This window comes from Limulus polyphemus, unplaced genomic scaffold (genome assembly GCF_000517525.1).
Source record: "Limulus polyphemus unplaced genomic scaffold, Limulus_polyphemus-2.1.2 Scaffold661, whole genome shotgun sequence".
NCBI classification, from domain to species: domain Eukaryota; kingdom Metazoa; phylum Arthropoda; class Merostomata; order Xiphosura; family Limulidae; genus Limulus; species Limulus polyphemus.
In genome coordinates, this window is record NW_013666271.1 from 24,357 (window position 1) to 39,019 (window position 14,663).

General features: G+C 35.1%; 1 protein-coding gene across 1 annotated transcript in view; it reads left to right on the top strand.

Moving 5' to 3' along the window:
- LOC111085849 overlaps window positions 1-11,817 on the top strand; it is a 20,107-nt gene extending 8,290 nt beyond the window's left edge. Inside the window, exons 4-5 of the mRNA XM_022386330.1 lie at window positions 11,181-11,755; window positions 11,796-11,817. Of these exons, the coding sequence (XP_022242038.1) occupies window positions 11,181-11,755; window positions 11,796-11,817 (597 nt within the window). The remainder of the gene's footprint in view (window positions 1-11,180; window positions 11,756-11,795) is intronic.
- Window positions 11,818-14,663: the final 2,846 nt, after the last annotated feature.

Genomic DNA, 14,663 nt, shown 5'->3' on the forward strand with positions numbered 1-14,663 from the left:
CTTTTCTCGTTCTTCTTGTTTCTTTCTTTTTTCTCCAACAACTGCTTTAATCTCACTTGTTTATTTTGTTGTTCGAGCTGCCACTATTGCAGGTTTTCTTGCAACTGTTTATATTGCTTTAGTTGATTTACTTAGTTAAAGAATATTTGGACTTAACCTAACTACTACCAAACTAAAATGGAATTGCTTTAAAACTAGTTTTATTACAGGTTTTTATTTCTAATAAGATTCAAAATTACTTTCTAAAACATGAGCAAGTTAAAATTTTCCTTTATCAAATGTTTTTAGTATTCCAAAATAGCAATACATACAGAATACAGTGTATATTTATTAATATTTATTTAAATATGATATTTCAGTAGTAGAATATTATCAACTTATCACGTGCTTTATATTTTGCAATAACTTAGAAAGTCGATTAACAAAGACAGTTGATTTATTAATAAAAACAGTTTGTTAAAGCCAAAAGACGAATATTTGAGCTAAAATTAGCAGGTAAAATAAATAAATATTCTTAAAATAAAACATTGGCAAATAATGGGTTAATATGTTCGTTGAGCTCTGGTATTGAGCGAATGGACTTTTCGGTAGCGACACACAAGTAATGATTGAAATACTACGCTTGTTACTTGAAATCCGCAATGGATAAACATAGAATAATGTGGTTTAAGTCATTAATATTCTTATTGTGGTGTAATAGCACACAAAGTACCAACTTTTAACTGTTCTTCTTGGAATCATTAAAATCATAACAAGTAAAACAGCAACCGTTTGTCAATTCAGTTTCAACCAACCCTTTAAGAGCTTTGTAATTATAAGAAATTATGAGCGAAAATGAAGAAAAATGTAATAATATGTCAAACACACTATATCTGCTAAATCCAGTGCCGAAGAGGCCTTTCACCCAATACTAGGCCTCATCAGGCCGAATTTGATACGGCAGACATAGTAGTGGTCGAGACACCATTTATATCATCATTTACTCGAATAACAACTGTTTCGATATGAAACTGGTGAACTGCTAATTTTTATTAATCTTACTTAATTCATTATAAACCAGAATTAGGTTTATGGCTTTTCTTAGCTCAAAATGGTTTCTTTTTTAACACCAAATCATATATTATTATTTGTTTTGCTTGAGTTATACTAAGAAGATCTTACAAACCAGTAAGCTAGTATTTTTGACCTCGGAGTGGGTCAAGTGACCACAGCGTCATCGGAAGAAGGCTACATTAATAATCATAAGAAAATCTGGATGAAACTAAAAAAGAAAGTAAGAATATGTAAACCATAACGATCTTAAAACAATGTTGGTGTTGGAAAACATTTTATAAAACCATATAACAACATGGGTTCTATTTCGAATTTCACATTTAATAATTTGTACAAACAATCGCACATGTTTATTGAAAGTAATAAAACCCGTTATGTTATTTCTAAGAAGCACACACTGCTTACTGCTTTATTTTCAGGGATCAGCAATTCGGTTATTATACTTATTATTCGTGTGCTAGTTTCAGTATCGTGTGAAACTTGATACTGAGCATGATATCAATGTCTTCAGACTCAGGCCTATCACTTAAAGTGCACTGGTCACTATATAGAATTACATGTAATATGAAAGAAAATAAGAAGTAAAAACGCGTTTGAATAGAAGCGTTTCACTGTGAGAGCGGTATAACATTTTCTTTGGGTATAAAGATTTGTCACTTTATAATTACATATAAAATATCCATGTGAGCTGAAATACATTACAAATTTTCATGAAATTTATAAGTAAAACAAAACATGTTGTAAGTCACAGTTGTCATCAACATTCGGCACGAATGAAACCCTGGACTTATACTGGCTTTAGTTAAAACCTAACTTACAGGACAAGTTAGGACTTTTCTTGTTACTCTCGTGTCTCATATTCTTCCGAAACGTTCTGCTGGTTATATTTTTAGTTTGTTTTTTATCGTGTTTATGTATTGCATTGTTTTTATTGGTTAGGGGGTCTAATATTCTCAACCTTGCTCTTTCATGAAATTCGCGAAGCAAAATTCTAACGCGAAAAACAATTCTGTCACGTAAATTATTATTTCTAAAAATCAATATACCACAGCATTTATTACATTGGAAATCAATAATATTTTCCCATTAACTTATTTTGTGACACGTCCTAGTTTCGGTTTTGTTACAGGTTTGTCAGAAGCAACTTAAAACAAATTTAACAGATTCAAGTCATCGTCGTGTAAAGAAAAATAAAATAAAATAATGATGGAAGGAACTATTGACAGCCACATGGAAAGAAGAACAGGTTCACGCTTACAACTGTTTGTAACAGACTCTCTTACTAGTAGTGGCTTGTAAGCTAAAGCTACGTTCTGTAATCATGAACTTAAAAACAACTACTGTTTAAACGAACTTGAGGGTATTTTTTGTTGTTGTTGTTGTTGAATTTTGCGAAAAGCTACTCAAAGGCTATATGTGCTAGCCATTCATAATTTAGAAGGGATAGATTAAAATTGAAGGAACCTAGTCAACATCACCCACCGCCAACTTTTGGGCTACTCTTTTACTAACGAATATTGGGATTGACTGTCACATAATAACGCTTCCACGGATGAAAGGGCAGGCATGTTCGATTAGAGGATTCGAACCTGCAACACATAGATTGCGAGTCGGGTGCCCAAACTTGAGGAAAAGAAAATACTCACACGAATACACACATAGAAATATATTTAGGTAAGCTAAGTTTAAATTAGTCCCAATACCAAAACAACATAGTTCTGGTCGGGATTTTAAATATTTAGAGAAGCAATTAAACCCAAATATATTGTTGTTGATTACCCATGTTTTCTACAGTAAGGTCAAACTATCCCTGTTTCAAATAGTTAATTGTTGTATTCACTTTTGTGAATAATTCGCTTTATTGTTATGAATGAAATGTCTGCCGAAAGTTTATTTGTTTGCTTTGAATTTCGCGCAAAGCTACACGAGGGTTATCTGCGCTAACAGTCCCTAATTTAGCAGTGTAAGACTAGAGGGAAGGCAGCTAGTCATCACCACCCACCGCCAACTCTTGGGCTACTCTTTTACCAACGAATAGTGGGATTGACCGTCACATTATAACGCCCCCACGGCTGAAAGGGCGAGCATCTTTGGTGTGACGGGGATTCGAACCCTCATCAAAAAACTCATCTTTCTCACTTAGGATCATCTCATCAGTATCTCCAGCCTTCTCACCCACCAAATTCTCGCCACAGATTGCACACATATTTATCAGGAAAACCTATAACAAACGGACAGAGAAAAAAACATCCCGCTGAAATAAGTATTAGTACAATAAATAAGAAGCTTTCTCAACCCACATCCATTTCAACAATTAATCATGAATCTTACGTTTTTCCTTCACAAGGGCATTACAAACTACAGCAAACTAGGAGCCAAGCAGCTTTATATGATAGAGGAGTTAACAAGGCTGCTAAACACCCTAACCTACTCTTGACGAAGTCGTCGGCTTACTTAAGACAGCAGACTGTTGAACCGATTTTCACATCAAACACTATAATTTACCCTTTTCAACATCAGCAACAGAATCTACAATCCGGCATTTTCCAAGGATTACACCATTCTACTCCATCAATGAATATATTTCCATCAAATTTTCATTTTAATCCTACGATGCATAATTTTCAAACGAAGATCATTCCACTTCAGCGAACAAAAAGAGAGGATACCGCCTTTGTGAAGGATAAAGTACTTTCTAGTAAGCATAGTTCAAAATTAAACCCTTCAAGAGACGCGTCAAAGGCAAGGAAAGAAAGACATCGTCGTCAATCCTTTGATGGCCACTTTACAAATCCTGATAATCCAGTTGTGTTTATACGCTCCTTGTCCCCTCAAGAAACGTTGCTACCACATCAGCAATCTTTTTATGGTGAGTATGACAGAAAAGTAAGAGAACAAACTCCTCCGTTGATATCAGCATCTCAGACTGAAGATCCGTTTCACCCATCTGCATTCAGATCTTCTGAAGATTTTGTATCTGGTAAAGATCTATCTCTAAGGAAAGCACCTCAACAGTTTTACCCTGAAACACAAGATCCGAGAACTTCACAACCTTTATTATCTTACAGGCCTCAGTTTAATGAAAATTCTGGATCAAGTAGGTATCCTAAGCCTGTAGATGAAGGCATCGAAAATAAGCAAGTAGTCAATAGCAAACAAGGTTATAAAATACCATTTGGATCAGCTAGGATTCCATATAATGGATATCGAAGGCGACCCACGCAGCAAAGGTATCCACAATTTTTAGTTTCTCCGTCTCAAGGCTCTACATCTTTACCACAAAACGTTGCACCTGTACTTGGACATGGACCTAATCCGTTTTATGTCTTTGAACCTTCACCATTTACGTTGTCATCCAGGAAACCTACTTCTTCAAATGAAAATGTTCCTCAGCGCCCTAATCGACCATATAATAATGATCAACAAGATTTCAGTAACCCGCGACAACGAACATCTACCTATGGCTTGGTGAGGCCTGAAAATCAACAGCAGTTTAAAAACTTTCAACCTAATTACACAAATTGGTTTGTTTCAAAAAAGGGTGACCGACCACTTTTTGATGAATCCGATTTTTTTCGAGATCCCATGTTAATTCCTCCTTCAATACATATGTCAGAAATTGGCAGACATAAATATAATCATGATTCTATTGAAAGCTATGAGCCTAAGAGAAGAGTTGTTGGAAGACCCATACCAGAAAATAATAAAGAAATATCTGGCCTAGAAGTTTCAAGAAGACCTTTGTCTGGATTAAGAATTTTACCAAACATTTCACTACATCATGAGCAACAAAGACCTGAACAAACTTTTGATGAATTGGCTAATCCAGAAGAGCCATTTTTACCAGATAGAATAACTCCACAAAGATTAACATTAAGAAATAAACAAAATCTTGATGAAGAATCTGATGCCACCGAAGTTCATTTAGAACCTCCTTCCGGTCGAGATCTTCCAGGAAGCTTTATTTCTGACACCAGAAGAATAAAACCGGATTATAGCTCTGATCAAACAGACTTTCCAAGATCGCATCCTAGCATAGAGTATTCGAGAAGAAAACCTGGCAATAATTTTGAGGTTAGTAAAGAATCTTCTCTAAGACCTTTTGCTGACATAGAATTTTCAGGAAGGCTCACACAAGTGCGAGGACAACAAGAAGAAGAAAGAGATTCCTCTGATTCCCAAGTTCCACGAAAATTTCAATCTATCAGGGAATTCGAGGGTAGATTCACACCAAATAAAGACATAGCAAGACCAGTTACTGAAACGAATGTAAAAGGAAGAAGGTATCCAGGAATATTCCTGGAAAGTGCTGGAAGAGAAACACCTGATAATAATTTTAGAGTTAAAAAACATTTCCAAACACACTCTAACTTATCACCAGCAATGGAAATAGAATTTCCACACTCTTATCAGCCAACAGAGCCACCTGTGTTTCCTTTACACGAAGAAACTAAAAATGAAAAACTGTCTTATGAAACAGAATTGAAATCGGTAAATGAAGATGAGAAAAACAAACAAGTGCGAATTCAGAGCCCACCAAAAGAGCAAAACTTTCGCACTGAATCATGGTCTGACGATAAAACTCAACCAGTTAGTGATTCAAGGGAACATCAAGCTTATCATCTGCGATATAAGGATGAAAATATCCCTCTTCAAGCCATTAATAATGAGAGTGGACTTCAACCTGATAAGTTTTATAACACTCACTCAGAATCATTTCAAAACCCTCCACATAATGTCAATATCGGCAAACCATATGTGCAAAAAACTGAAACACCTCTATCCAGTACTACATTACAAAACCCAGATCTAATAATTAAATACTACAATAACAACACCAGTAAATTTACTGGCGAAAGGTTTGGACGTCCAGAGGTTCCTCACTCAGTAGCAACACAGGTCATTGATAGTGATATGGTAAACATATCTACAGAACCTCCACATAGAACTTTTTATCGATCAAAAGAAGAGCAAGCTACCCAATTAAATCCGAACAAGCCTCAACAACCATTACCTTCTAAAGCTGGTTCTCCTCATGTCTCAAAACTGGCTCATGGCACACCGTTAGTTATTGAACCAGAACACAATGATAGTCTCTTGAGTGGTGGTGAAGTTAAAAAAGAAAGTAGCTTTACAACAAGTCAGTCTCCAATACTTCTCACTCTTCCCCCACCATATCAAGTTACACTTTCACCACCTCAGCTTACTCCTTCTCTTCCTCCTACACTACGACAAGAACACCCTGTCTCTGATCTTATAAATGATGAGGTGACACAGAGTTCTTCTAAAACCAACAATAGTGATGAACCAAGAAGAAGTAGGCACCCTTTTCTTAGACTTACGTCATTTACAAATCAAAGACAGAGACCTTCATTTCCTAGAAGACTTAGAAAACCGTTGTTAAATTTTAAAAGTAGAAAGACGGATCCAGAGTCATCAAATGAAGAAGCTGAATTAGAAGAGCAAAAGAAAACGGATAAAACTAGAAATAGACCCGATTTAGAACAATCGTTCTCTTCAAGAGAACCTACAAACGTAGAGAATGTTTATAAAGAATCCACAACAACAACTGAACCAGAAAGAGAAAAGAATCCTAAAGGATTTATATTTAGAAACACAGAAATTAATAAACGTCGACGTCTATCGTTCTTGCATGGCTCAAAGAGGCCATCATTTTTTGGTAAAACACCTGCTACAGCTTCAGCCTCAGATACGGATTCAAATTCCACTTTTTCATCAAGTCATGGTAGTCCAAATATTTTAAAGACGAAGCAAAGAAATCATGTTGCATTTACTAAAGCTGGTGGTAGTAACTTGGACATGAATGCCACAGATCACACCGATTCAATTACCACCCCTTCAGTTACAACAAAACCTAAACGAGTATTTTCTTCTAAAAGCGGAGGATCTCTAAGCTTATTCAAGAAACGACCTCGGTTGTTATCCTTTGGTCGACCTTTATTGAGTAACATTGAAACTGGTGACTCAGACCAAAGTGGACCGTCTACGACATTAACCCCTTCGACAGTTACTTCGTTCATAAACTCAGACATAACAACTTTACAATAATGAACGATCACACGCGATTAGCTTATATAATAACCACCGACTAAACAAAGGATTCCAATAAACTGCCAGTGATTCTTTTATATTTTCTGAATCATCATATCAAACGTAATTCGCCCAATACTTAATGAGTACTATTTTTAGAAGAGGCTAATCTCACAATTCCAGTAACCGATTATAATAGCTTAGTTCGTTTTGTCGTGAATGTCAGAAGAGTTACATTTTAACAAGACAGTTTCAATAATGAACAGTACGATTACTTACTATATTTAAGAAACTTACTAAATTTTAATTCAAATAGTTCTCATAATTAGCATCACAAAAAATCTAAAAATTCGAAAATTTAAATTGAGTTTAATTTATTATTTCATCCATCGATTCTACCTAAGATGACGTTACACTCAAAATATATCTGTAGCTAACTCATGCATGTTCATTGTTTCTATCTTATTAAGCCGTGTTTTGTTTTCTTGTTATTGTCAGCTTTATCAAATGTATTGATTTTCAGTTGTTGTTTGTTTATTCAGATATATATTATGCTGGCTTTTTCTTTATGTTGTATATATCTCAATGTAGATAAAGATAAATCAACGTTTTGTAAAATTATACTACTGTATAACTGAAATAAATAATAATGTTATCTTATTGAAATTCTGAAAATACAAATGTGGTATGATTATTATTGAATGGCGTTACTAACATTAGTCTTTGTGTTAAACGTAGCATAAAAGAATAACTGAATGGGTTATATTTTCAGTCCTATTTTGACGGGCCACTGTAAATAATAATAAAGTAATTACGCTTTTCCCAATAGATGGCACTAAAATTATATCTTTATTTCTCTCTACATATAAATATACAAAACTTGTAAAAACACTATAAAATACAATGACTGTTGTAATAGTTCCCAAACTTATATTTCTTATTGGCATAATAGAAATTATAATAACAGTATTTAATGTTTTGTCTTTTCTGTATTAAAACTTTATTTTTTTTATAAAAGTCATTTAGTTTATAGTCATATTGACGTACACGATTTTTCCAAATAATTTTTAATCTTTATTACCTGCTCTTTAATTTACCAAATTCCTAGTGATTTTACAAATCTTCAACACAAAAAAAATTGTTAAATAACAATAAAATAGGCCACCCTCTGGAATACCTCAGGGAGTAAATTGAATATTATTAAATATTAAGGTAATGACGAGCAGATACAGTGACGTTTTATTACAAAACTTTCTTGCATCTTTCAATACTGCATTTACTTTATAAATTTACAGTTATAAAAATTATATAAAAGATGGCAAGACAACATTTTCAGTAATTCAACATAAAACCTTTTTTTATTATTATCATCACGAGAAACATAAAAAAACAAAAACATATATTTCATAACTTGTTAATATTTGTTTAAGACAGAGCACTGGTAGACAAACTTCGAAATGAAGTTAGATAGAGTGAGTTGTATTACCTTAACAGGTAGGGATGCATCAGTTGAAAACAAAGATTATTGTTATTAATGAATTCCTGTGCCTGGAGTTGGTCAGTACCCTAATAATTCGTTCACTGCTTCGCGTTTAATTGTTGATAATGTAATAAAATCTAAATAGTTTAAAACCTATCTATACAGTCAGAGTTCCATCTCTCCTTCCACAAAATAGTAACAAGAATACTGTTGTGGATCTTTCCAGAATGAAAAAGAAATGAACGATGCTATTATATGTCCATTACAGCATAATAAATCGTCATCAAAATAACTGGCCTCAGTGGTAAGTCTATAGGCTTACAACCCTAAAATTGGGTTTCGATACCCGTGGTAGGCAAAGTACACAGAGCCCATTTTGTAGCTTTGCGCTTAACAACAAACAAAAATCAAAATATAATTTTTAAAAACTACCCGAATAACAAAAGTTGCTTCCTTTTTTATAATAGTGCTAATCACTGGTCTCTTTCACCTTTACCAGTTTTCTCTAAAATCATTGATAATGACCACATTAGTATTACGACCGAAAACACCTATAACAACGAGAGTAACCAACTGACAAATCAATGCATTTTAATTACTATATGTCTTTGTTTTATGACGATACATATTCGTAGTCAGACCGGTATATAAGATTAGCTTCCTCGTGAACTACGTTAGTTTCTAGTTCTGATCTTTCTAGGTAGCTTACTTTGATCTGGCCCCCCAGTGGCACAGTTGGGGACTTATACTTCTAGATACAGCAACATACTTTGATCTGAAGTTATTTATGGTTCCACACATCTTGCTGTTTTGAAGTTTATTAAATCATCCAAAAGAACGTTCAAAAGGTTTACTTGTTTCTCTTAGAACAAAGCCACAATGGGCTATCTGCTGTGTCAAATGCGGGGAATAGAACCCCTGATTTAAACGTTGTAAGTCCGTAGACTTACCACTGTCCCACCGGGGGAAGCGAAAGAGAGAGAGAGAGATGTTTTTAGTGCAAAGCTGTTACACCTAGGGACCGTTCAAAATGATACTTATGTTTATTGTTGTTATTTCTCCGGAAGGGGGGGTCTAAGGGCGCCTTGAGGGGTCACCTGTTTTAACCACTCGCATCATTATACAGTAGTGTGTCCTCTGTCAGTCAGTAAGTAGACATTAAAATGACGTCTTAACGTTGCAATTTGTACTACCGTGACGTCAGTAAAACATCCGCATGCCAAAAAACCTCATAATGCTTTTCTCATTCGAAGAGTGGAAATGGAAATTTAATAATTTCAAAACTAACCGGAAGTACTATTAAAGTGACGAATCATGGCGTAAGTGTGTAAAAGCACGTGCATTACCCTTATAGTGTCATTTACAAATTGTTTGCTGAACAAAGCTACATAATGGGTTGTCTGTGTTCTTCCCACCGAGGGTATCGAAACCCGATTTTAACACTATAAGCACACTGATTTATAGCTAAGTCACCTGAGGCGTATTTACATTAAGATGTTTTAAATTATATTTTTATCACACTTGGAACTCTTTTTAATACTTACTATTGCTAGGTTGGGTCTATGTGATCTCCAAGAAATTGCTATTTTTTAATAACTAATTCACATGTTCGAAATAATATGGCCCGGGTGGTTAGGGCGCTCGACTAGCAATCTGCGGGTCGCAGCCAAAGCCTCATAGACAGTACAGCCGCCCAGCTTTCCACAACCCATATGAACATAGGCAGAATGTTCTCCCTTCTATATATAGACTATATAATCCCCTCCACGTTTACTATAAATCCCATTTTGGTGCCGACAAAGACGCGCAGAGTATAATTAAAAAGCCATTTTTATCAACCACCCATAAGCGCTTAATTACAGATGTCGTCATAGCAGTCTATTAGCTATAGACAGTTTAAGACGTATAGCACTTACTTTACATTTCACATTAATTATTTAATTCAACTTGTTCGATAAACAATTATATTAATCTTTGATAAACGTCCAATAACAGAGTTTGTTAAGTTTCATGTATATGATAACAGACTCAGCGTAATATATGGCGTCTATATAAATTCGCTCTATCTTTTTATGAATTGACATTGCTGTGAATATCATACTATCTAAAATGGAGATTATCAAAATGTAGTTTGTCGTATCTAGGGGCTACGTGTGGCCTAGTGGATAGCATGTTGGGCAACAGATCAAGAGATCCAAGGTTTGAGCGGTATACCGATGAACATGATCCGTAATTTTAGCTGTGGGCGCTTTATTCGGTAAGAGTTGTCGTGTAGACGTTGGGGATGTATACTTGTTGCCACCCTCTGGTCAACATTTCTAAACTCAGGACAATTGTAACCTGAACTATGGAGGAGGGGGTAGATCTGATGTGGCCTTTATCCTATGTGTCGTATAAGGTTATTATGTAATCTATTATGTGTAATGTGGAACAAGTTTGTTTCTATATAGCCTTGTCACTTTAGGTTTCACTATCTCGTTTCAAAAATAAAAAGCTGGTAAGCAAGATGAAGTACTTTTGAGAAAAAAAAAGCCTATGTGACTACCGTTAAGAATAACTGTTTTAAATTAAAGTGATTGTTTTGTTTCATTCTCAGGAAAAACAACCGAGTTTATCTGATTATGTCTACGATAGTCAAGAACACAGCAACAAAACTCAGTTACAAGACCCCCTATCAAAAATCATGGAACACGTGACTTTCCAGTGCGAGTCAAAAGTAGAGGGATACTACGCAGATAAAACTTTTAATTGCGAAGTGTTTCATTATTGCAAACAAGATGGTAAACGCTTCACATTCCTCTGTCCTCCGAAGTCCATCTTTAACCAGAAATACAAGATTTGTGACTATAAGCTTGGCAGTACTTGTGGTTACACTGAGGAATATCTTAACTTGGACGATAAACAAGATTCACTACAGAATATTACATCGCAGGTAGATATTTCAATTCCAACAACAGACAGTCAGAAACATTCCCAAACCTCCAAAAGAATACAGAGAACCTCTTTTCAGGACCAAGATAAGCTAGAAGAGCAGTTTGGTGTGGTTAATTCCTCCTTGACTGTTCTTATAACTCAACCAGGTAGTGAGAGAAACAATTCAAGCAATCCTCCTCCAACCCAGGATTCTCAGATGGAAAAACTTAACCATACTCGAAATATCGGAAGCAGGGAGTATAAAAAGGATTATTTGTTTGCTTCTCGGTCCAAAAAGCGTCGGGTACCATTGTTTATAGAAGAATCTAAAGAAGATTCCAACGTTAGTAAGACAGAGAATAATGGAAATGAAAGAATTATCGAATACAACAGAAGTCACAAGAAATTCATTCCAGAGGACACAACAACAAAAATGTCGAATATACGTATAATCCACAAAACAATTGCAAAACACTACCCTAGCGATGTACATAACACCAATGAGGCTAATTATAATAGTACTAGAAATGATAATCCTGGTTACCCATTGATTACTGATTATAACTACACACGGTACAATAGTCAAAATTATAATAAACCTGGTAGTGATTATTATGGAGATGAACAAACTAAAAGTAAGTTCGGGAAAACTTGGGATTATCCATACCATTATGGCACTAAACAAGTGCATGATTCAAATTTTTATTTCAACAGGCCGTATTATCCAAGTTCAAGCACTATAGGTAACGTACATTTGAACCCTGTAAGTGCGTCTGTAATTAATCCCATGACACCATCTGTAACTAATAGGGTATTATTACATTGTTTATAAATTAGCGCATTCCATGAAGTCGTTGTAACTAAATGACTTATATTATGTAATCAGGAACTAAGAGTATGCTATGGCGTTGTTGTAACTAAGAGTATGCTACTACGTCGCTGTAGCTAAGAGCATGCTACGATGTCATTGTAGCTAAAAGCATGTCATGGCGTCGTTGTAACAAAGAGTATGCTACGACGTCGCTGTAGCTAAAAGCATGCCATGGCGTCGTTGTAACTAAGAACATGCTATGACGTCGTTGTAACTAAGAGCATGCTACGAAGTCGCTGTAGCTAAAAGCATGCTAGGACGTCGTTGTAACTAAGAGCATGCTAGGACGTCGTTGTAACTAAGAGCATGCTACGAAGTCGCTGTAGCTAAAAGCATGCCATGGCGTCGTTGTAACTAAGAGCATGCTATGACGTCGTTGTAACTAAGAGCATGCTAGGACGTCGTTGTAGCTCATGGTATGTTATGGCAGCACCTGTTAGATAAACTTTAAAATACGAGTGTCACCTCACTTCAAATTCCATGAAAATATCATACTCATTTCCTTACTCTATCTTGTCACAGTAAATTGAATATGAACAACTTGTGGACAACAAGAGATCATTTGGTCTGTCAAAGTTGTCTCTGAAGAAATAGTAAAAACGTAATCCCACTCTTTATTTATCAGAAAATTATGGGTTCTCTTTTAAACACCTGGAAAATACCGACCTTCACTAGTACTGACCTGTCACCTTTATAGAAAATAAAGTTATGTTAACTGGAGCACAGCCTGACTTTTTCCAAATCTCAAACTTCTGTTAGAGGTCTTTATCCTATAGATCAAACAGATGATATTGTAAACTTCAATAAGATCATCTCTTATCATCCTCTCCTCAAGAGAACACAAGTTAAAAGATCTTATTCCATCCTCATAAGACAACCCTTCCATCCCCAGAACCATCCCAGTAGTTCTTCCCTAAACTCTGTGTCGGTATTCCAAGTTAAGCCTAACTAGTGATTTATACAGCGAGATAATTACTTCCTTTGACTTGTAATCAATGTGTTTTTAGATACATTCTAAAATTCTCTTACCTCTGATACAAGACAGGGCACTGCCTAAACGTCTTGAATGACTTATCCAATATTACACTAAAGATTTTTTTTTCATCCATGCTATTCAATAGGTTCTCATCTGTATTAAATGTGTGATCCAAATTAATTATGATAACCCAAATGCATTACCTTGCACATACTGTAACTAAAGATCTTTTACCAAATGTTTGTCGAACTTACCAAATGATTCAAACCATTCTGTAGTACCTCAACATTGTTAGTAAGCTGGAGGTACCCACGAGTTTAACGTAAATTGACTTTTATAACAAAATGTTGCTTTCTCCCATCTAACCACCCTACAACCCAAAGAACTGGTCTTTCCCATCATGATTTTCTTAGCTAATCGTTTGCGTGGCATCTTGTCAAAAGCTTTTTGAAAAGCTAAGTGCTAAAACTCTTCACTTTTTTTCCACTATTCAGATAATACGAAACATTCTCGAAAAAATTAACATATTATTAAAGGAAGATTAAACTTTAGTCAACCCATGTTTATTATATTATAATATATTTTGCTACTTGATTAATTCATTCTCTAGAAATTTTCCCGCTACAAAAGTAAGTTTAACTGGTCTATACCTTTCAGGAAGGCCGAACGTGGCCAGAGTTTAGAGTGTCAGACTGTGGATCTGCGGGTTCAATGTTCGTGTCCCGTTACCGCAAATAATAATAATAATAATCACGCTCCGATTCTTGTTGTGAAACAATCTGTGGTCAACGGTTTTTAAATGCAAGATCTAGCCTAAAATCTTGTTCAAAGAAACGTTTTGCAAACATGAATTCACAAGACTTTCAGAACCCCTTATTGTTCGTGGACATGAAAACGTGATAATATCCACTTGACTCTCGCTGAACAGGAGAGTATAACATTTGGGGTGGGTGGGGGTGAAACGGTGTAAATGAGTTTCTTCTTCTTTTTTCAGTTAAGGTTTTATGTTATACACGTTAAAAAATAAAATCAATACCAGGACTGTAAAACAGTAATTTCAGTCAATACAACCATTCTTATGGAATGTAAAATATATCATATATATAAGTGCAGCCTATACAGTCACCTTCCACGACTGTAAAACAGTATATATATATATATATATAGTAGTAGATATAAGTGCAGCCTATACAGTCACCTTCCACGACTGTAAAACAGTATATGTATAATTAGATAATTAGATAGATATAAGTGCAGCCTATACAGTCACCTTCCACGACTGTAAAACAGTATATGTATAATTAGATAATTAGATAGAT